The 20734-nt window shown below is 42.4% G+C and overlaps 3 protein-coding genes across 5 annotated transcripts in view; 2 read left to right on the top strand and 1 right to left on the bottom strand.

Annotated features, from left to right (window-relative positions):
- Positions 1–742: 742 nt before the first annotated feature.
- On the top strand, positions 743–9374 carry LOC120066164 (interleukin-1 receptor-associated kinase 4-like). Of its 2 annotated transcripts, none has more exons than XM_039017329.1 (12): positions 743–871; positions 970–1131; positions 1294–1439; positions 1587–1772; positions 2130–2290; positions 2422–2486; positions 2830–2944; positions 3075–3184; positions 3320–3506; positions 6392–6454; positions 6809–6967; positions 8390–9374. In XM_039017329.1, the coding sequence occupies exons 2-12, from the start codon at positions 971–973 to the stop codon at positions 8399–8401; spliced, it is 1365 nt and encodes a 454-aa protein (XP_038873257.1). In that variant the 5' UTR covers positions 743–871; position 970; the 3' UTR covers positions 8402–9374. The 2 variants fall into 2 exon arrangements, with proteins under 2 accessions (XP_038873257.1, XP_038873256.1); XM_039017328.1 differs by lacking the exon at positions 8390–9374 and adding an exon at positions 7142–7421.
- On the bottom strand, positions 7422–18217 carry LOC120066166 (twinfilin-1-like). 2 transcript variants are annotated; one of them, XM_039017330.1, is made up of 9 exons: positions 18113–18217; positions 16599–16679; positions 16219–16397; positions 12526–12621; positions 12104–12208; positions 9672–9830; positions 9148–9298; positions 8828–8949; positions 7422–8531 (listed from the first exon to the last, which is right to left on the bottom strand). In XM_039017330.1, exons 1-9 carry the CDS (start codon positions 18135–18137, stop codon positions 8364–8366), a joined length of 1086 nt encoding a protein of 361 aa, XP_038873258.1. In that variant the 5' UTR covers positions 18138–18217; the 3' UTR covers positions 7422–8363. The 2 variants fall into 2 exon arrangements, with proteins under 2 accessions (XP_038873258.1, XP_038873259.1); XM_039017331.1 differs by having other exon boundaries at positions 9705–9830.
- A 1010-nt stretch (positions 18218–19227) lies between these two features.
- The window catches only part of LOC120066163 (transmembrane protein 117-like), a 60540-nt gene continuing 59033 nt past the window's right edge, over positions 19228–20734 (top strand). The window contains exon 1 of the mRNA XM_039017327.1: positions 19228–19606. The gene's annotated coding sequence lies outside the window, so the exon portion shown is untranslated. The remainder of the gene's footprint in view (positions 19607–20734) is intronic.

The raw sequence follows: 20734 nt of genomic DNA, 5'->3' as shown, positions 1-20734 counted from the left end.
AACCAGCGTTGGGCCAGAATCCCCCACCTGACAAGGTAAAAATCTGTCGTTCTGAGCAAGGCAGTTAACCCACTGTTCCCTGGGCGCCGAAGACGTGGATGTCGATTATGGCAGCCCCCCGCACCTCTCTTGGTTAAATGCAGAAGACACATTTCAGTTGAAGCATTCAGTTGTACAACTGACTAGGTATCCCCCTTTCCCCTTCCCTTACATATACAGGGTGGACCCTGGGCCTCTCCTTCCCTCTCAACCACACACCCAAACCAACCCACCCACAATCCCAGCCAGCCAGGCCACCAGCAGCATCAGCATGTGGAAATGATCATAGATCCTCATCAAACACACCCAGAGCAAATAGCAACTAGCAGGCCATAAACAGATCAGGTACTGCTGAGAGAGACAGAGAGAGAGAGAGAATATGATTCATTATTCTCACTGACTTCGAAAGAGCAATTAAATCTCTGGCTGCCAAAGCGTGCACAGCATTCTGTCCTTGTTATTTCATCATAATTGTTGATGTATATGCGCCAGACCTCTAGACTTAATCACAACAGCATCTCGACTTGCATGCTTCCAACGGTATTCTCAGATATAGGAATGGGGAAGACTACTATTTGGTGGAGAAAAATAACAGAGCTTTTAAACTCCTTGGCAGATATAATTGTGTCTCCAACATTTCCCACAAGAGGGCACTGTTGTTAATCTACAATACATGCTACAGCGATGACAAAAGTGGAACCATGTCACGTGGTACATGTTTTACACTAGGGAAGTTGCTCAATCTCGGCAACAAAAAAACAACATTTTTTAGGGTACTTCAATGAACAAGGAAATAGATATATAAAAAACGATTTCTAGATGCGTTACCGAGGTAAGCGCCATGGATGACAATTGTAACGCTTGCCTTTGAAGTGTTTCCTCATGATGGAAAAAAACTACTGTAGAACATGTGTGATCGTTCTTTTTCAGGATGAGCAACACAATAACATCGGCTACATTTATTCGAAACCTCAACTATGGGGTTCGACGAAAACTGTCTGACTTATTGGACCCTCAAGACAACTGGAAAGACGTTATTGTTTCAATACATAAACCCACAGGGGAGCCGAGGTACTCTCAGCAACATCTAAGGTAACGTTAATGTGCCAATCAGCTACTTCTCTGACGGGAGTGATACCATTGCCATCATAACAAATTGTTACCTTCTATCAAGCCTGCGTGATATTTTGTAACATGTTTTGGGTTGTTTCCCTTTTCTACTGCTCTATTCTTGAACAAACCTTCATATAACAGGCGATTTGAAGCAGTAGTTTTACAGGGAAGAAGTCCTACCATGGAGCTACTGAATGACTGGGGGACATCTAACAGCACCGTGGGAGAGTTAGTGGACATTCTGATGAGCCACAGGTTAATGGCTGCAGCCAGTATTATGCTACCAGGTTGGGTACTACAGTAGGCAATATGCATTAGATCAAGGACTTTCTACTATATTGACTGCCTGTTCATCTCTGGTCTGGCCTTCATGTGTGTATTTATTTCAACAGTGCCCCGTCATTATTTGTATCTAAATTCTATGTTTTACCCAGATGCAATCAACAACCCCCGTCCAGCAGTCCCCCAGCCACCTGATTCTCCCAGAGACAAAGAGATGGTAGGCAACAGCGATGCTGCAACAAGACCCCTGGGGAGGACAGAGGCACAGACAAAGGAACAGCCACCACCAGACAGCACCTCAGAGCCACAGGAGGATCAGGAACCCAATGGCACTGCAGGTGCACTACTGTTGTATGACCTGCACATAAATGTGTTATAACCACTGGAGGTGTAATGAGTGTCCAGAATGTAGTGATACATGTGGTTATATAGATTCTATATAGATTAGCTTTATAGGTTATTTTACTTGCGGTTTAATGAGATACATATAGTGACAGGATACTGTTATAGATTGTGTTTAGTGAGATGAAATGTGTAAACTAGGCCAATTAAACAAATCGATTGAACCTATTCAGACGTGTGTGTCACAGTGCACACAACATCCAGTAGGTGGCAGCATATGTGCGGTGTTCAATAAACCATGATAACTGTACTAAGAATTATCCTCATAAACAGGTTTGTCCATTGATCCTTAGGTTTTCTCAGGCTTTCTTTCCATGAGCTGAAGAAGATAACTGGTAATTTTGACGAGAGGCCAGTGAGTGACGGTGGGAGCAGACTTGGTGAGGGAGGCTTTGGAACGGTCTACAAAGGCCTCATCAATGGCAAACCTGTGGCAGTGAAGAAACTACACTCAGTAGGTGTTAATTGTTCTCTCTGGCACTAACACCTTATTGTTTGTTCAGTGTATGAGTCGAGTTGTTGTCCATATTTAATTATCCAGCACATTCTCAAAGGTGACTAAAACTTCTGTTACCTTCTTTTTAGATGGAAGACATCTCACTTGAAGAGCTGAGCGTTCAGTTCATTCAAGAGGTCCAAACTCTTATGGTGTAGGTGTTTATTTTCTGCTGGTCCGTTGTTGTTTTGTGAGGAGTCCTTGTACGCTAGCTGACCTGCTGTGCGACCACTTCATTACAGCCCTAATTCATTAATGGAAGCAATAGCTTGCGTGTGCTCAATATCTCCATCGGACCATACATCTACCTCATATGTCTCCGCTAATACAAATCAACAGAGAAATGTCCTGAGCGACCTATCTTAGAGCGAGACTTTACTTAGGAACTCTGCAGAGATTGGTTTTTAGATTGAGTAGATTGGATTTACCTTCGACTGTCTTTAAAGTTGAAAGAACAGGCTACTGTTTGCCTGATAAGAGCCCTCTTATTTTCACAGGTTGAAACATGAAAACCTAGTAGACATGGTTGGCTTTTCACGTGATGGCCATCACCCCTGTTTGGTGTATGCTTACATGTCCAATGGTTCATTGCTAGATCGTCTGGCTTGCTTGGTAAGCATACATATCCGCCTGGCGTCTCCCTTTACTTTATTTATACAGAACCATTGAGATAAAAATAGATTTAGCAAGAGAGACCTTTTACAGGTACTTTGTCTTTGTGAATATATTTATTTCATTGTAGGATGGTAGCCCTCCTCTTTCCTGGCACAGGAGATGTTTGATCGCTGTGGGAACAGCCAGAGGCTTAGATTATTTGCACAGCAACCACCATGTCCACAGAGATGTCAAGAGGTAACTGTGGACATTTTCTATAATGCATTTCCCATGGCACTTTATCATATTTTAGACATTTTAATCATGGACGGACAACCTTGTCATATCAGTCTCAATGTTATTAATGAGTGCTAAATCATTTCTATCTGGCAGTGGTAATATTTTGCTGGATGAATTGCTTGTGCCGAAGATCTCCGATTTTGGGCTGACCCGAGCCTCAGCCACGCGATCGTCAGCGACAGTGATGACAGAGAGGATTGTGGGTACAACAGCATACATGGCAAACGAGGCACTCAGGGGCGAGATCACTCCCAAATCTGACATCTACAGTTTTGGAGTGGTGAGTTGTTCTTTACAGCTACACAAATGTATGGAACTAACACAATGCGTTATACAATACAGTGTGAAATCCACACCGCATTGATTTGATGATTATCTTAGTGACACCACATGACAAGTGCAATTGACCCTTCGCTAAGCCCCGCCCCAGAATTTTGGGCAACCAATGGATAGCAACTGTCGCCAAGTCCGACGCCTCGCATGAAAGCCAGTGAGGGCTATGGCAAAATAGTTTTCTTCAAAAAAATGTGTGTTTAAATGGAGTGTTTTTCCAAATCCGAAATTATACATTTGTTACATTGTTTGCTAGCTCAGCTGGTTAGCTAGCTTTGTCTCATTGACCACCACACGTTGCTAATGCTAGCTAGCCACTTAATATAACTTGTTTTTTCAAAATGTAGTCAAGCTGTTGACAAGGTTATAGATACGGATTTTTAATTTAAATAATAATTGTGTCCTTCAAACTTTGCTTTCATTAAAGAATCCTCCATTTGCAGCTATTACAGCCTTGCAGGCTTTGGCATTCTAGTTGTACATTTTTTGAGGTAATCTGAAGAGATTTCACCCCATGCTTCCTGAAGCACCTCCCACAAGTTGGATTGACTTGATGGGCACTTCTTACGGTCAAGCTGCTCCCACAATAGCTCAATAGGGTTGAGATCCGGTGGCTGTGCTGGCCACTCCATTATAAACAGAATACCAGCTGACTGCTTCTTCCCTAAATAGTTATTGCATAGTTGGGAGCTGTTCTTTGGGTCATTGTCCTGTTGTAGGAGGAAATTGGCTCCAATTAAGTGTCGTCCACAGGGTATGGCATGGCGTTGCAAAATGGAGTGATAGCCTTCCTTCTTCAAGATCCCTTTTACCCTGTACAAATCTCCCACTTTACCACCACCAAAGCACCCCCAGCGTCAAGCACTCCTCCAGCCTCTTTTAATTTTTTCTACATCTCACAATGTTCTTCTTTGTGATCCGAACACCTCAAACTTAGATGTGTCTGTCCATAACACTTTTTTCCAATCTTCCTCTGTCCAGTGTCTGTGTTCTTTTGCCCGTCTTAATCTTTTCTGTTTATTGGCCAGTCTGAGATATGGCTTTTTCTTTGCAACTCTGCCTAGAAGGCCAGCATCCCGGAATCGTCTCTTCACTGTTGATGTTGAGACTGGTGTTTTGCGGGTACTATTTAATGAAGCTGCCAGTTGAGGACTTGTGAGGCTTCTGTTTCTCAAACTAGACACTCTAATGTACTTGTCCTCTTGCTCAGTTGTGCACCGGGGCCTCCCACTCCTCTTTCTATTCTGGTTAGAGTCAATTTGCACTGTTCTGTGAAGGGAGTAGTACACAGCGTTGTACGAGATCTTCAGTTTCTTGGCAATTTCTCGCATGGAATAGCCTTCATTTCTCAGAACAAGAATAGACTGATGAGTTTCAGAAGAAACTTATTTGTTTCTGGCCATTTTGAGCCTGTAATCGAACCCACAAGTGCTGATGCTCCAGATACTCAACTAATCTAGAAAAGGACAGTTGTATTGCTTCTTTAATGAGCACAACAGTTTTCAGCTGTGCTAACATAATTGCAAAAGGGTTTTCTAATGATCAATTAGACTTTTAAAATGATAAACTTGGATTAGCTAACACAACGTCCCATTGGAACACGGGAGTGATGGTTGCTGATAATGGGCCTCTGTACGCCTATGTAGATATTCCATAAAAAATCTGCCGTTTCCAGCTACAATAGTCATTTACAACATTAACAATCTCTACACTGTATTTCTGATCAGATGTTATTTTAATGGACAAAAATATTTGCTTTTCTTTAAAAAATAAGGACATTTCTAAGTGACCCCAAACTTTTGAACGGTAGTGTATGTTAGCTAGTTAAGTTAGCAATGTTATGAATACAACTCCCTTCTGTTGTCGACATCAGGATACCATTTCAGAGCACTAGTTATCTCCAACAAGTGGTTATAGCTTTGACTGCATGCTGACAGTGAATTCAGAGCCATTCAGTGGCTAGCTACACTACAAACATCATTTTACCAGGTTCCCATGAAGCAATTATAATGACATTCCACCATAATATACCCAAGAGTTTCCTGATTAGCAAGGTGTAGTCTGTGTTTAATTTCATTGTGTATTAGAAACACAGTTTGAGATCATTGTTAGGGGATTTCGCCAGTGGTTGAATAGGGAATTGGGCTGCCCAGGAAAATGTTGTCTGAGGTTGTAACAGTAACCAAGAGGTGCTTAGCGATGGGTCAATTTTGGCAGCACCTCATGTGGCTACACCACTCCATTATGACAAACAGGTAAAGTGTTAGAGTTTTGCCTTTCTCACCATCACTTTAAAGACCTAAATAGAGCCTAGAAGATACAGTGACAAGAATATTGAATTTATTGAGAAGCTGCAACGTAAGTAAAACTCATGAAACGGAATTGTCAGTTCAGCAGTTTACCTCAGTGCCAGACTCCAAAAACTACTGACACACACATAATTATCGGACCCTTAAGTCAGAATCATGCACCTTTGTCAGTCTACCAGCCAATCAATTTCACAATGTAATATCATTAAAGGTTGCTCCACAATGATACATTAAAAAACATGTTGGCAAATGTTGATTTAGGCTAATAATGGAAAGTGTGGGAACAGTACTGTATGACATAAATGACCTTCTCTAATGTCAGCAGTCTAATATGAGCTCAGGTCATCTGTGTGTTGAACTGGTTGAACCTGGTCATAAACCAACAGCTACTGTCTTGTGTTCAGCCTGACAGCCCTGGGAACAGTATCTTCCATACAGCATACTGTATTATTAGTGGAGAGTTATAGAGGCCTGTTGTTAGCTGGAGCCAAGTGGTTCATCTTAAGGTTTCTGTCATCTACAGGTGTTGCTAGAAATATTGTCTGGACTCCCGCCAGTCGATGAAAACCGTGATCCCAAGTTCCTGGTGAGCAAAGCAGCACAATGGAATCTTTCTCTATACTCTTCAGACTTCACCATCCCCCAATACAGTACACATGAATGCATGTTATCTAAAGAAAAGGATTTACTATACAGTATCAATCAAAAGCCAGTTATTTATGCAGCAAATACTTACTAACTTTCTACTCTTTGCTCCCTGTGGAACATAAGGCCACATTTGTACATTATAGATGGCAGTGCTTTATTTCTCGTCTGTCAGTGTAGTTACCACTGCAGGCAGTGGCTGATGGCTGTATGTGTTTCAGCTGTTTGTTACGACTGTTATCATTTATGACTTATGATTTTTTATGGCTATTATGATTTGTTATGGCTGTCATAGATGGAGATGAAAGACGAGATTGACGAGGAGGAGATGGCCCTGGAGGACTTTGTGGACAAGAAGATGACAGACTGGGACCTGCCATTGGTGGAGAGGACCTACTTCTTAGCGAGCGACTGTCTCAGTGACAAGAAGAACAAACGGCCACTGATGGAAGAGGTGTGTGATGCCATTACAGTTGGTATCTCTTTAGTTTACGGTACTGTTTCCACTGGTATACAGTAGCAATGGGTACTTTGTGGTGCTTAGCTGTTAGTGATCAACACAATCGCTTACTAGCTGGGAGCCAATGCTTACGGTCTATATCACACTGAAATGTCAATATTTTAATAGGTCCTGACAGAGCTTGAAGATGTTGTCAAAAGCATTTCACTGGAACAGCTGGGACCCCAGAGTGAAGCATAGACAACAGGAAGAACGACTATCCCGCACTCATTTTCCTTAAGTTTACTTTGCTGAAGAAAAGGACCAAACATGTTACACCAGTCTTTTGTATTTTTTGCCAAAATAATGAATATATTTTCCATCTTTGTTGAATTGCTTGATATGTACTGTAAGTATATAATCGGACAAGTGGCTGTAAAAAATAAAATAAAATATAGGCCATTCAGTGTGTGATTTAAATATTTTTTATTTTCCTTTAAAAAAATAAACAACTTAAGACCAAACATGACACTTCTCATGAGAAGGTATTCCCTTGTCCAAATATGAGGTGTTAAACTAGTGGTTTGCCTTACAATAATCTGTAGACAAGTGACTGTGGCAGAAACAAATTCCATTTGATATCCCAGTCTCTGGGACTCACCCTGCATGCACACCATATGCAACTTAGCTTCCTCTGAAGGAGTAATCGGAGATGTATCAATACTGGAAGCCCCGGTTGTCTGTCACTTGACCCTCGTTGACACTATAGATAGACGATCAGTACAGACGAGACCTTTAAATCACATGTATGTACAGCACTTGCATAGAAAAGTACATTTCTCAGCAGATGTGTTTTATGTAAACCACAATTATATCAAAAAGAATTTCCAATATAAAAAATAAACTGCACTATTAAAATTAAGAATGATGTGAGCAAATATGACATTTTTGTGGGGGTGGGGTTAGACCTCTTCATAGCTGTGCACACATAGCGATGGAGACGTTTGTCTCAACTTTGGGGACAGGAAACACACAAATTGACCTACTGTAAGAGGAATGCAAGCATGTGAACAACTCATGTAGGGTTCGTCACAAATTCACATTAGTTGCACTAGCATATTTTTGTCTCAGCAACAACAGTGTAAAAACCTTCCCTACTCAACTTGTTCTAACTTCTGAATAGCTCAGTAAAATACGTTGCGAATGAAAGCAGTTACGCCCTCATAGAACCTTCAATTTGACAGGCTACAAACGGATATTCTCAAGTGTGTGTCTCAGCTAAGTTGTCCTTTGGCGTGCATAGTTCAGTCTCTGGATGGGCTTTAAGGTTGCGTCAAATAAGCTTTCCCTCCATGATCACTTGGAATGTTCCATTATGGAGCATGTGGGTGGGGGGGGGGGTGATGTTCGTTTAGTCATCCTCTTCTCCATCTCCAGGTGGTCTGGTGATGCGGTGTCCGCCCCTCTTCCCGGCAGGTCCCTTGGGCTTGGCGAAGGCCTGCTTGTGTGCATGCTGCTTGGGATGGACCTCCTCATACAGGAAATCACCAGTCAGCTCATCCCCATTGTCTATCTCCAGCTGTGGACAGTCAAACACATGAATAGTGAGGAGTTGGACTGTTATAACAAAACCAGGGTTGAAGTCAATTCAGGAAGTAAACTGAAATTCAAATTCCAAATTGAAACACTGAGGAACATTGGAATAGGAGTGTCAATATACTTGTGATTATCCCCAAACCTGAACCTACTGATACTTTCCTGAACCCTATGAAAGACCCTCTCCAAATAAACACAGGAACACTTTTAAATGTTACTAACACTTTGTATTGGTTGTGTTACAATTCTAATAAAATAGCTTGGCCTTTTGGTCCTTACCTTCTTCAAAATGTCAATTTGCATGTTATTTTCAACCAAGTCCACCAGGGGATTTTTACAGCTAGAATAGAGCATCCTCTCTTTGATGCTACACTTGTACCCCGGCATGGAATAAATGAACACTGCAGAAGAGAAAACAACAATGGAAGATGTCCCATCACAATCAAGAGATATACAACTTTGTGAAATATAAAAAAAGAGATTAACTTCAGTGAAATATGAAAGATTTAAGTCATGACCGCTTGGTGTCTTAAGTTGCTTACAATTCTGTTGTGTTCCTCTGTGAAAAAAAATTACGTAACAATTATTTATTTTTTTACCAGTGGACTCCAGGTAGTCTCCCTCGTGGGAATGTTTGTAGCGGAAGAAGTGATAGCGTGCCGACTCAGTGGGGATCCTCTTGGGCAGATCTTTCACCTCGGTCGGTTCAGTGTTAGACAACCTAATGAGCTCGTTGGGAAAGTCGATTTCCTATTGAAATGAAACTATTATGAATTAACCAGATATGACAGTTGGAAAATTACCCTCTAATAAAAGTGTCATTTCAGTTTTGTGTGATTTATCGAATAGCTCTTTTGAAAACCTGCTCATTATGACTTTAGAGAAAGAGGAGCGAGAACCAGGCAGTGCCAGCTCAAAGCGTCACAATTATGCCTTTGTCCCCAAATCTGATCTTGTGACACCAGACCTTGAATTTCAATGAGGAGAGTTGACAATGATGCCTTGGTCAAAAAGAGAACCACATTGTACTGTTCAATAAACTCCCGACTCCAAAATTCCTTTGTCATTCTGAAGAGAATCCTGAGTATAAAGAAGGAACAGAACTTGTTCTTAACGGACTCACCTGGAAAAGCGACAGAGGGGGAGAAGGACTTACAAGTTGTACGTAGTTGACTCGTTTGTCCCTGAATCTTTCGAGCGCCTCGACAGCGTCTCCATGTATGGGGAAGGCCACTCCCTGCAGTGTCTGCTGCTTGGTATCCACACTGATGTCAGTCTGCACCTGAACACACAGCACAGAGACAACTATTTAGTTTTGTTCAATTGCGTCGGTGCAATTTTCACAACTCTTAATACAAAACTCAAAACAGACAGTCAAAAAAGTAGTTTCAAAACTCTACGCACATTTTCAATTGACTAAGTACAACACACAAAATCATAGTCACTTTTTCACACAACTTAAAATCAGTGTTATCTATAAACATGTTTCACATTGCAAAGCTTGTTCATATAAAGTGATTGCCTTTCACAATGCAATGCTCACTTCTCACATGATTCTCTTCTCATTTGTTAAAATACGTTTTACTATTACTTAATCCGACTACTCCTATAGATTTTAAAACTGGTCTACTACATATTTTGAGAACTACATCATGAAAATGTCTGTAAAGTAGAAACAAAGTATGATATATACTGAACTACTATAATGATGACTAGACTGATTTTACTTCAAAGCAAGTTTTAAAAATCTGATATTGATCAGATGGTCACTGTCCAATGAATTATGGTGCTCACTGTATCTTGCTTCTTTTGCTATTGGATTAACTGGTTGAAAACAACAATGTTGTGTTTTGGTGATTAAATCAATGTTCATGGTATTTCCCGGTAAACTTATATTTTGGATCAATGGTTATTTCGTGAAAGATGTCTTCAAAACACTGTACTAAGAGTTTAGAAAATGCACCACACTTGTGAAAACAGCACAAAAACAACTGTACCATTACCATAGTCGACACGCAGCCCACTAGTGGTAACCCAAGTGGTTCAATCAATATTATCATTCTCATTTAACCAGGAAGTCCCTTAGAGATCATAAGATCTCTTTCCCAAAGGATGACGAGGCCACCTTAAAATTAATATCAAGCAAATACCAGGCAAAATGATCTAGAACATTCATCCCCTCTCAGATTCTCCACATTGGGGATAATGACTCATGTGGCTGATATTTCTATATCTGGGCGGGAGAGACTGGAGGGATGAGGCACTTCTTCTGAATCACCTGAAAGACTGGAAATGGATTATACTGATGGATGGCCTCTATTTTTAGTGCTCTGTTTGTTCTCTTTGAATGAACGGCTGTCGGTTGTATACACATGATTGAGCAGCAGATGCGGTGCACCCACCTCATGTACCAAAAGGATTGTGGGTTTTATCCAACTACTTAGTCAAGGCAGTCTCTCTCTCGCTCTCCAGGCACATTTCAAAGCCACTTTGCTCCCACACAGATTAATGTTGGTATTATCTTCCTTCAACAACTGGGAGAAATGCGACCCTTACTTCCTGTTTTCTCCCTTCTAGCTTTTTACTGGCTGTATTTAGGAGCGTGACGGACTGCTTCTCAGACTAATTCCTTTTATGGAGTTGGAGACAAGTCTTGTGACAGACAGGGTGAACTCTGCACAGCAATAATGTTGTTTCCTCTTTAAAGAACACTCGCCGTGGTTTGAGTTGAGGCTGAGCTTTTCAAGATAGACACTTATTTTTGGTTAATCACATTTTATAATGGAAACGCCAGACAAAAGCGCACTTAACTAGCATCGTCATCATTAGTGGCAAGTAAAGCATTGGGCTATCACATAGCAGTGTACCCCCAATCTTATCAGTGGAGCCAAGCACAGGCACAGTGGTGTGACCTTGACCAAGTGCTCTCCCATGCAGAATCAATGCAAAGTATTGAATGATCATTCATCATCAACATTCAAGGGTGGCCCCTCATATAGGCTGACGAACAACATTTTAGTGCAAGACCTGTGCTTCAGTGAGACAACATCTATGCTTACAATGCATCATGACATTTCTGTCAAAAACAACCCATTTATAAACCTATGAGTCTTGACCCATACGGGACTAATATTCATATATCTGCCAACATCCTGCAGTTCCAACGCATCAGCACCTTTCCAGTGACTCTACGTGCCAGGTCGGCATTATGCACAGCTGTATTGCTGACATTGTGGTCTACGGGGGGGAAGGTATCACCAGCCGTCATTAACATTCAACACTGTGTCTTTTGGATTGAACACAATGAAAAGCAGATGCTACGGGTTGATTGTGCAGGGGCTCTCTCTGTGAATTGTCCTGAGTGGTCAGAACCACTCATTTCATCAGCTTTAACTTCCTTCCATATTAAGGCAGGTTTGCCTACAATACATGTCTTAGTTGAAAGAAAAGGCTTGAATCCACACCCATTTAACACAACGACTTTTACACAGAATGACTTTTAAACATCACAGGAAGTGTGAAAAGCGTTCTCTCTGTGTGAGTGTGTGCGCGTACCTCACTGAGTTTGATCCGCCTCAGTTCCTCCTCGGCAGCAGTGAGTGGTAGTGGTGCTGCCTCGGCCACCAGGTACTTCTGGTAGCCCCTCAAAGACATATCCTCCTGGGGGAGCGGGGAGAGGGGACCACGTACCAGTTAGCCGTCTACATACACAACTACTATTCACGTACAATACATATTTGACAATACTCGACCCTCCATCTTATATATGTGTGATAATGTGAATGCCAAATTACTGACGAGCTTTTTAAAGCAATCGCATACTGGAACGTTCTTCAATGTTTACGCCTCCGCTTGAGCAGGGGGAAAAAACGACACCTCCAATTACAATAACCGTTGAGTGGCAAAGCAGACGGCAAATCAGCTCCTCGGAGTAAGAGGCTTTCACAAGCCAATCTCACACAGATAATCTAACCAACCTTTGTGGTGCCGAAGAGCTCATCTTTGATAAGTCCTCCGCCAAATTCTTTCTTCACTGTGGCCCTGGTAGCAGCGTATAACATCTTATGTCGCACCTGTTTGAAATAGAATGCGTTAGTGAATACACCAAGGGGTACTGGAAAAGCAGTCTCTTAACATGCATCTATTCCATCCCCTTTCTATTTCATCAATGAATTGCAGTGATTTTACTCTTGTTGTTCAAACACAACTCTTTATTATTTTCTTGCCAACTCAACACATGCTTCCCTTCTTTTTCCAGAGGATAGCTAACTGTGCCTGGATAAGCACCAGATAAACACAGCCCATTTGGGATGTTCCAGTCTTAGAACATGTGCTTTGTGGTGTTTTGAAACCTCTGCAGATTTCCAGACACGCCTGGACCCGTGGCACGCCGCCTCCGGATAGCGGGTAGGAATGTCGAGCCCTGCCCGGTCTGTTAGAATAGGATGCTATGCTAGTCTATACACTCTCTCTACCACTGTCAAAAGAAGGCCAGTCACATTTATCCTCCTGTCCCTGCAACATTCCTCAGTCTTAATTGGACCACTTCATTCAATCAGGTAGAGCTCAATTTCTTTCATTCTCTGTTGTTGGGTTCTGAGAATATGAAATATACTTATTCATGTCACTGAGGGAGTGCTGAGGTTTAGAGGGTCTACACCAGAAGTGAATGGTTATAGGAGGAAGGTATATAGTGTGTGCAACTAATTGAATGCAGCTTTATTGACCATCTAGGAAGAAGCTTTCAAAGTGTCCATTGAGTTTATTACCCTGAGAATGAGAACCAAGTCATTACATCAATTTGCAACAGTTGTGATGTTACCTGCATAAAGAGCAGGCCAAAAGCTAAAATGTCCCATTTGCACTACACTACAGCACAAACTACACATAGGCTAACAAACAGTTGAGCACTAATGGCTGGAATGACCAAGTATGCTATTTTGTGTCTTTTTTTGTTGTTGTTGATTTTAACCACCATTTCATATGACCGAAAATAACTTCTGGACATCAGAACAGCAATCACTAACCTCAATTTGATTGAAGTTTTCTACTCACAACGAGTCAGCAACACAGGACATAGTGCTCACTCCGGTCCAGGCCCTAATCCCCGAGACTCGGGAAGAGAAGGCACTGTGACAAAACTATGTTGGCGAGTAGATAAACCGCCTCTACCCTCGGTTCTATTGGCGAACGTACAATCACTGGAGAACAAACTGGACGAGCTCCGTTTGAGACTATCCTATCGACGGGACCTGAAGAACTGTAATATCCTATGTTTCTCGGAGTCGTGGCTGAACAGTGACATGGATAATATACATCTAGCTGGTTTTTCTATGCATCGGCAGGACAAAACGGCAGTGTCGGGTAAGCTCAAAGGGGACGTGTGTGTCTCTTTGATAACAACAGCTGTAATATTAAGCAAGTCTCAAGGTTCTGCTCACCTGAGTTAGAACACCTCATGATAAACTATAGACCATACTATTTACTAAGAGTTTATCTATATTTTTCGTAGCTGTCTATTTACCGCCACAAACCGAGGCCGGGAAACTAATACCGCACTCAACGAGTTGTATAGGGCCATAAGCAAACAAGAAAATGCTAATCCAGAGGCGGCGCTCCTAGTGGCCGGAGATTTTAATACAGGAAACTGAAATCCAGCATGTCACATCTGCAACTAGAGGTGAAAACTCAAAATCATCTTTAATCCACACACAGAAATGCATACAAAGCTCTCCCTCGCCGTCCATTTGGAAAATCTGACCATAACTATATCCTAACAGGAAATACCGGTGACATGACCAATAAGGAAGTGGTCAAATGAAGCATATGCTAAGCTACAGGACTGTTTCGCTAGCACAGACTCAAATATGTTCCTGATTCATCCGATGCATTGAATTCACCACGTCAGTCACCGGCTTCATGAATAAGTGCATTAAGGAGGTGCCAGAAGGATTACAGGGACGTGTAGTCCGAGCATGCGCTGACCAACTGGCAAGTGTCTTTACTGACATTTTCAACCTGTCCCTGACCAAGTCTGTAATACCTACATGTTTCAAGCAGACCAAGAACACTAAGATAACCTGCCTAAATGATTACCGACCTGTAAAACTCACGTCTGTAGTCATGAAATGCTTTGAAAAGCTGGTCATGGCTCACATCAACACCTTTATCCCAGAAACCCTAGACCCACTCCATTTTGCATTCCGCCCCAACAGATCCACAGATGACGCAATCTCTATTGCACTCCACACTGCCCTTTCCCACCTGGACAAAAGGAACACCTACATGAGAACGCTTTACATTAACTACAGCTCAGCGTTCAACACCTTAGAGTCCACAAAGCTCATCACTAAGCTAAGGACCCGGGGACTAAACACCTCCCTCCGCAACTGGATCCTGGACTTCCTGACGGGCCGCCCCCAGGTGGTAAGGGTAGGTAAAAACAAATCTGCCACGCTGATCCTTAAGACGGGGGCCCCTCAGGGGTGCGTGCTCAGTCCCCTCCTGTTCTCCTCGTTCACCCATGACTGCATGGCCAAGCACGACTCCAACACCATCATTAAGTTTGTTAAGGACATAACAGTGGTAGGCCTGATCACCAACAACGATGAGATCGCCTATAGGTAGGTCAGAGACCTGGCCGTGTGGTGCCAGGATAACAACCTCTCCCTCAATGTGATCAAGACAAAGGAGATGATCATGGACTACAGGTAAAGGAGGGCCGAGCACACCCCCATTCTCATCGACGGGGCTGTAGTTGAGCAGGTTGAGAGTTTCAAGTTTCTTGATGTCACTAACGAACGGTCATGGTCCAAACACACCAAGACAGCCGTGAAGAGGGCACGACAATGCCTATTCCCCCACAGGAATAGGTCCTCAAAAAATGTTATACAGCTGCACAATCGAGAGCATCCTGACTGGTTGCATCCGCAAGGCACTAGAGGGTAGTGCGTATGTCCCAGTACATTACTGGGGCCAAGCTTCCTGCCATCCAGGACCTCTATACCAGGTGGTGTCAGAGGAAGGCCCTAAAACTTGCCAAACACTCCAGCCACCCAAGTCATAGACTGTTCTCTCTGCTACCGCACGGCAAGCAGTACCAATGCACCAAGGCTGGAACCAACAGGACACTGAACAGCTCCTACCCCCAAGCCATGACTGCTAAATAGTAAAATAGTTAATCAAATAGCTACCCGGGCTATCCGTATTAACCCTTTTTGCACTAACTTTTTTTTACTCATCACATACGCTGCTGCTAATGTTTATGATCCATCCTGTTGCCTAGTCATTTGATTCCTAGTTATATGCACATATCTACCTCAATTACCTCGACTCGGTACTGGTACCCTGTGTATACAGCCAAGTTATTGTTAATTATTACTTTTCTATTATTTCTTTATTATTTTCTTTCTATCTGCATTGTTGGGAAGGTCCCATAAATAACTATTTCACTGTTAGTCTACACCTGTTGTTTACGAAGCATGTGACAAATAATATATTTTTTGATAAGTAAGCTATTCTACACAAAATAAATCTGCTGAGAGGCTGCATTGTGACTGTGAGCATGTAAAGGGAGACCTGTGTCATTGACACGACTGTGCCACATAATTTGCAGAGGGAACTTATGTTAACAGGGAAGTTGACGTCTCTGTGTCAGGTGAGTTGCTTACAGGAGAATGGTCAGGTGACCAGGCCAGGAAGATCCACTCATAGCCCTGGTTGTTGGAGGAGTCCAGTCGGTACAGGATATAAGACGGCAGGTGGTCCTCTAGTAGAGGCAGGACTAATGAGTCGTACTCTTGGTCCCATGTCTTTGATGCTTGCCTGGTCACGCCCAAAGCAAGTTGCTCTGCAACACAAATTCAGTAGTTGCGCATTCAAAGTGAAAACGTAATATTGGTGTATTAAATCTGTTGGGCTTTCCTAAATCATGGTAACGGTTTTTACTTCTAAAAAGGATCTGAAATATAGGCCTACCCTTGAAAGAAACAACCAAACTTTAGATCTGTTTATTTATGATCAAATTGGTGGAAAAATAAACACTTCTTACCATCCTCAATCACAATCTTTAGGAGTCGATATTGGTTTCCACTCCTTGCACTGGCAAAGACATCCTTCACATCGTTACCAGCTGGAAAAACAGATGTTAAGTGGGTTTGTTTCTTGCATTATGGGAAGAAGCCTCTACTGAAATCTAGGACACCATCCTAGTACTGGCCTATCCCTCACATAAGCCCATACAGAGAACGTAGGATGCAACGTAGGATGAATGCAAACGAACATAAGCAATCTCCTTCCCCAAAGGGTTAAGCCGATCACAGATTGGATCACACCACTAATATTTAGATGGATGTTGTCAAGGTTACCATATACAACTGTTTTGTGAATAGGATCCTCATGCACCCATGTTGTGAAAACTACATTAACGTTGCAGACAACGCCATCTAACATTACCTGTTTAAGTAGCCTATCACTTGCATAAATAATTCAATAACTGTGCAAATGAAAATGCACAAATATTGATACACTATATATATAAAAGTATGTGGACACCCCTTCAAATTAGTGGATTGGACTATTTCAGCCACACCCGTTGCTGACAGATGTATAAAATCAAGAACACTGCCATGCAATCTCCATAAACAAACATTGGCAGTAGAAAGGCTTTACTGAAGAGCTCAGTGAATTTCAACATGGCACCGTCATAGGATGTTCGTCAAATGTCTGCTAGAGCTGCCTCGATCAACTGTAAATGCTGTTATTGTGAAGTTGAAACATCTAGGAGCAACAACGGCTCAGCCGTGAATAGGTAGGCCACACAAGCTCACAGAAAAGGTCCTCCGAGTGCTGAAGCGCGTAAAAATCGTCACCTTTGGGATGAAATGGAATGCCGACTGCGAGCCAGGCCTAATCGCCTAACATCAGTGTCTGACCTCACTAACTCTCGTGGCTGAATGGAAGCAAGTCCCCGCAGCAACGTTCCAACATCTAGTGGAAAGCCTTCCCAGAAGAGTGGAGGCTGTTATAGCAGCAAAGGAGAGACCAACTCCATATTAATTCCCATGATTTTGGAATCAGATGTGTGATGAGCAGGTGTCCACATGCACTACATGACCAAAAGCATCTTTCATTGGGTTGAAAGCCTTCAGATAATTTGGTGTAGGCCGTGAGTGAGCTCATTTTCTATGTGTCTGATAGGTTCAGGTTGCGGCTGTCTGGACCATTTAACATTTGAACGCCAACTGTTTCAATGAAGGCGTTGCCCGAGCCAAAATGACCAGCGTGAAAAACATGTTTATTTTTCGCTTGAGCAGAGGCAGGAGCAGATATGGCTGGCCATTGTTTTTGGACATATTGCTACTGCTGCTACTTCTTAGCAGAGAATCAAATCAATAATCACAGATAGCTCGCTTCCGTTAACTGGCTAGCTACAGTCGCTACTTACAGGAATCCGCACTTCAAATGAGCTTGCTCTAACATCGATTAAAAACAGATTTTCAATTGAGATATATACAGTTCAAACATGCCAAAAAAGCAACAACAGAATGTAACTGAAATAGCTACCCTGTATGCCCGTTTGGTGGGACATTTTGTCTTTTTATCGTAAGAAAGGAAGATGAAGGAGAGAACCAAGCCAGGGTAAGGAAGTAGGAAGCTGACTAAAGTAACTTCATATGTCGTCATCATCAGCATGGTCACGTGGTTCAACATGTCACGATAAGAAATAAAACACATGAATGAATTATTACGTTCCTGAATTATTCAAATGACAACAAAACATTTATATATACGATACTTTGACCTCAAGATTCAGGAAGTCTGATCGTTTTCTATACACTGGAACGGACGAGCTAGTTATTTTATAGGCTATATGCTACAGTCTAGCTTGAGGGGCATGTCACATTTGTTACATTGTATCCATTCCAGTCTAGACTGAACTGTAACATCTGATCTGCAACGTTACATCGGCAGTGTTACATTTGTAACTTTTGCAATATATCCTATTGTTTGCGATGCAATGCTTCCGAATAACACAACCAATTTTCAGATTTCCGGTTTAAAATCTAGTAGCTATAGATACGAGTCTACACATTAGGCGTATAATCAGTATCAGTAGGCTATTTGTTGGCAGTGGACAATAACTTTAACTATAAGCTACATTCAATTCAGTTAGATTTAGGCTATATGAAGATGTATCACACATTGCAATGACTAAGAACTTTGTTACAGGCCCACATCTGTGATTTCCATATTTGTTTGTAGGCTCAGTTATCTCATCCTAAAGCCTTGGCAGGGGACTGTAATATGCCGATGGATTAAATTGTTTAGACTAAAGTTGCATTTGGAATTGAAAAGCATTATGCAATATTCAATATAATTGTGTTTTACTCCAATATGCTATTGCAAATATTTGCCTTTTGTTATGCAATTGATATTTTGATTAATTCAAGTTGCGTCCTAGTGTAAGCCTACGAAATATTTTTCCTCTTTCGGTGATGTGAGGACATAGCTGTGAAAGCCTGCTTAACACAACATCTGGAATTGTACAGTACCACGAGGCTTTTTTTCAAATGCTTCCTGTCTGCTGATTTCATCCCCTCCCCTCCGGATATAAATAAATATTTCACAAGGAAATAAATAAATATCGCATTAGGGAAATCACGCTGCCACCAGTGGAAGCTCAATGTGTTTGTTACATTGCAACGCACTGATGGTTTGCGCCCGTCGTTCGGATAGAAGCATATATCCACAGCGCGCCTCTCCAGCGTCATCACCACAGACAGAGGCCAGTGCTGACAAAGCAGCGCCTCGCTGCCCTGCCCCGCCGCTGCATGGACAGCCAGCACAATGGCAGAGGATTTGGGGGGTGCCTCTGTTTTAGCAACAACAGGTCGCATGGATAATCCCGCCACAGCCGTGTTTACCCCTCTCGTAGTTACGACGATTAGAGCGCCGCTGTCGGCTCGCAGGGCTTGATGAGGCAGGAGAGAGAGCCGAGCGGGGCTTCTCGTCCTTACAATACCGATTGAGAGGGAAACGCAAAGCAGCGTGGAACAGGTAAGTGCGTGGCGTACGTGTGCGTGGCGTGCGTGTAGACTATCCATATCAAAGTACAGGGGATGCTTTCTCATGAAATCTATATGTAGATGGCTTGCACACACCATTATTGTGCAAGGGGTAGGTTTCAGTTGTGTAATCAGATAATTCCATTCGGGGTTGCTAAAGCATAGGGATCTAGTGTTATCTGAGATGGGCTAGATCTGCCGTGACATTAGCAGACACACCACAGCATCGCTGTTGTGACGACGTGGAGATGCATGTGTTCATCGACTTAATGATTGAGCTCACATGAGAACCAGAAATAGCTAGAACGAGGGAGAGAAGGGGAGACTTCAATTATGGAACTCGTGTTCTGAATTTCCTGTAGTTTTTTTATGTACGTCCTTCTTATTGGTCAGTACAGCAGCAGACATATTTCTTAAGGTGGTCCAGAAGAAAAACATGCTGTGTGGATTTATTTTGTTTATTCAGTGAGCAATCTACATCATCATCATCACATAGATGATGCATCATATCTCAGTCTTAATGATTGATAGAGGGATGTTTCACTCTGCCTCTTCTGATAAAAGACCATCCACTGTGAGCTGAGCCATATAACACCAACAACACCTAAGGTAGCACATTACAGCAAGACAAACATGATGCTGGTGAAATGTAATATCCACATAGCCCAGTTTGACACTGCTCTTAATCTGGGGCCTTACATGATCATACAAATTCCCAGTGTGGATATTTGAGGAAACAGGGTCGGAGGCGGAAGAGGACAGATTTGGGAGCGCCAGGAAAAGGCAAGGCAGTCAAGGGGTGAGTTAGTGGGTGAGTAAGTGATGAGGTGGAGTCCTGGAATGAATAATAGGCGACAGATTTAAAAATACAGAGGGTTTACTGTCCTGCTGGGAACTGACCCAAGCACTGCCCGGCAGTGGAACCAAAATATCAGCATGATGGTGCTAAATCTGAGGGATGTGCAGCTAAGTACTTAATGTGAGCTCCAAGAGACTTCCTTGTATGACACTGTATTTTTACATGATCTAATTGATTGAGGGAAGGGTCTCTGGAGAACCTCTGAAATCAAAGGTCATCCCTGGCAAATTAATGGATTAGAAGAGAAATCTAAAATAAATG

This window comes from Salvelinus namaycush, chromosome 21 (genome assembly GCF_016432855.1).
Source record: "Salvelinus namaycush isolate Seneca chromosome 21, SaNama_1.0, whole genome shotgun sequence".
NCBI classification, from domain to species: domain Eukaryota; kingdom Metazoa; phylum Chordata; class Actinopteri; order Salmoniformes; family Salmonidae; genus Salvelinus; species Salvelinus namaycush.
Note: the sequence above shows the minus strand (reverse complement) of the source record. Positions and strands in the feature narration are given on the sequence as shown.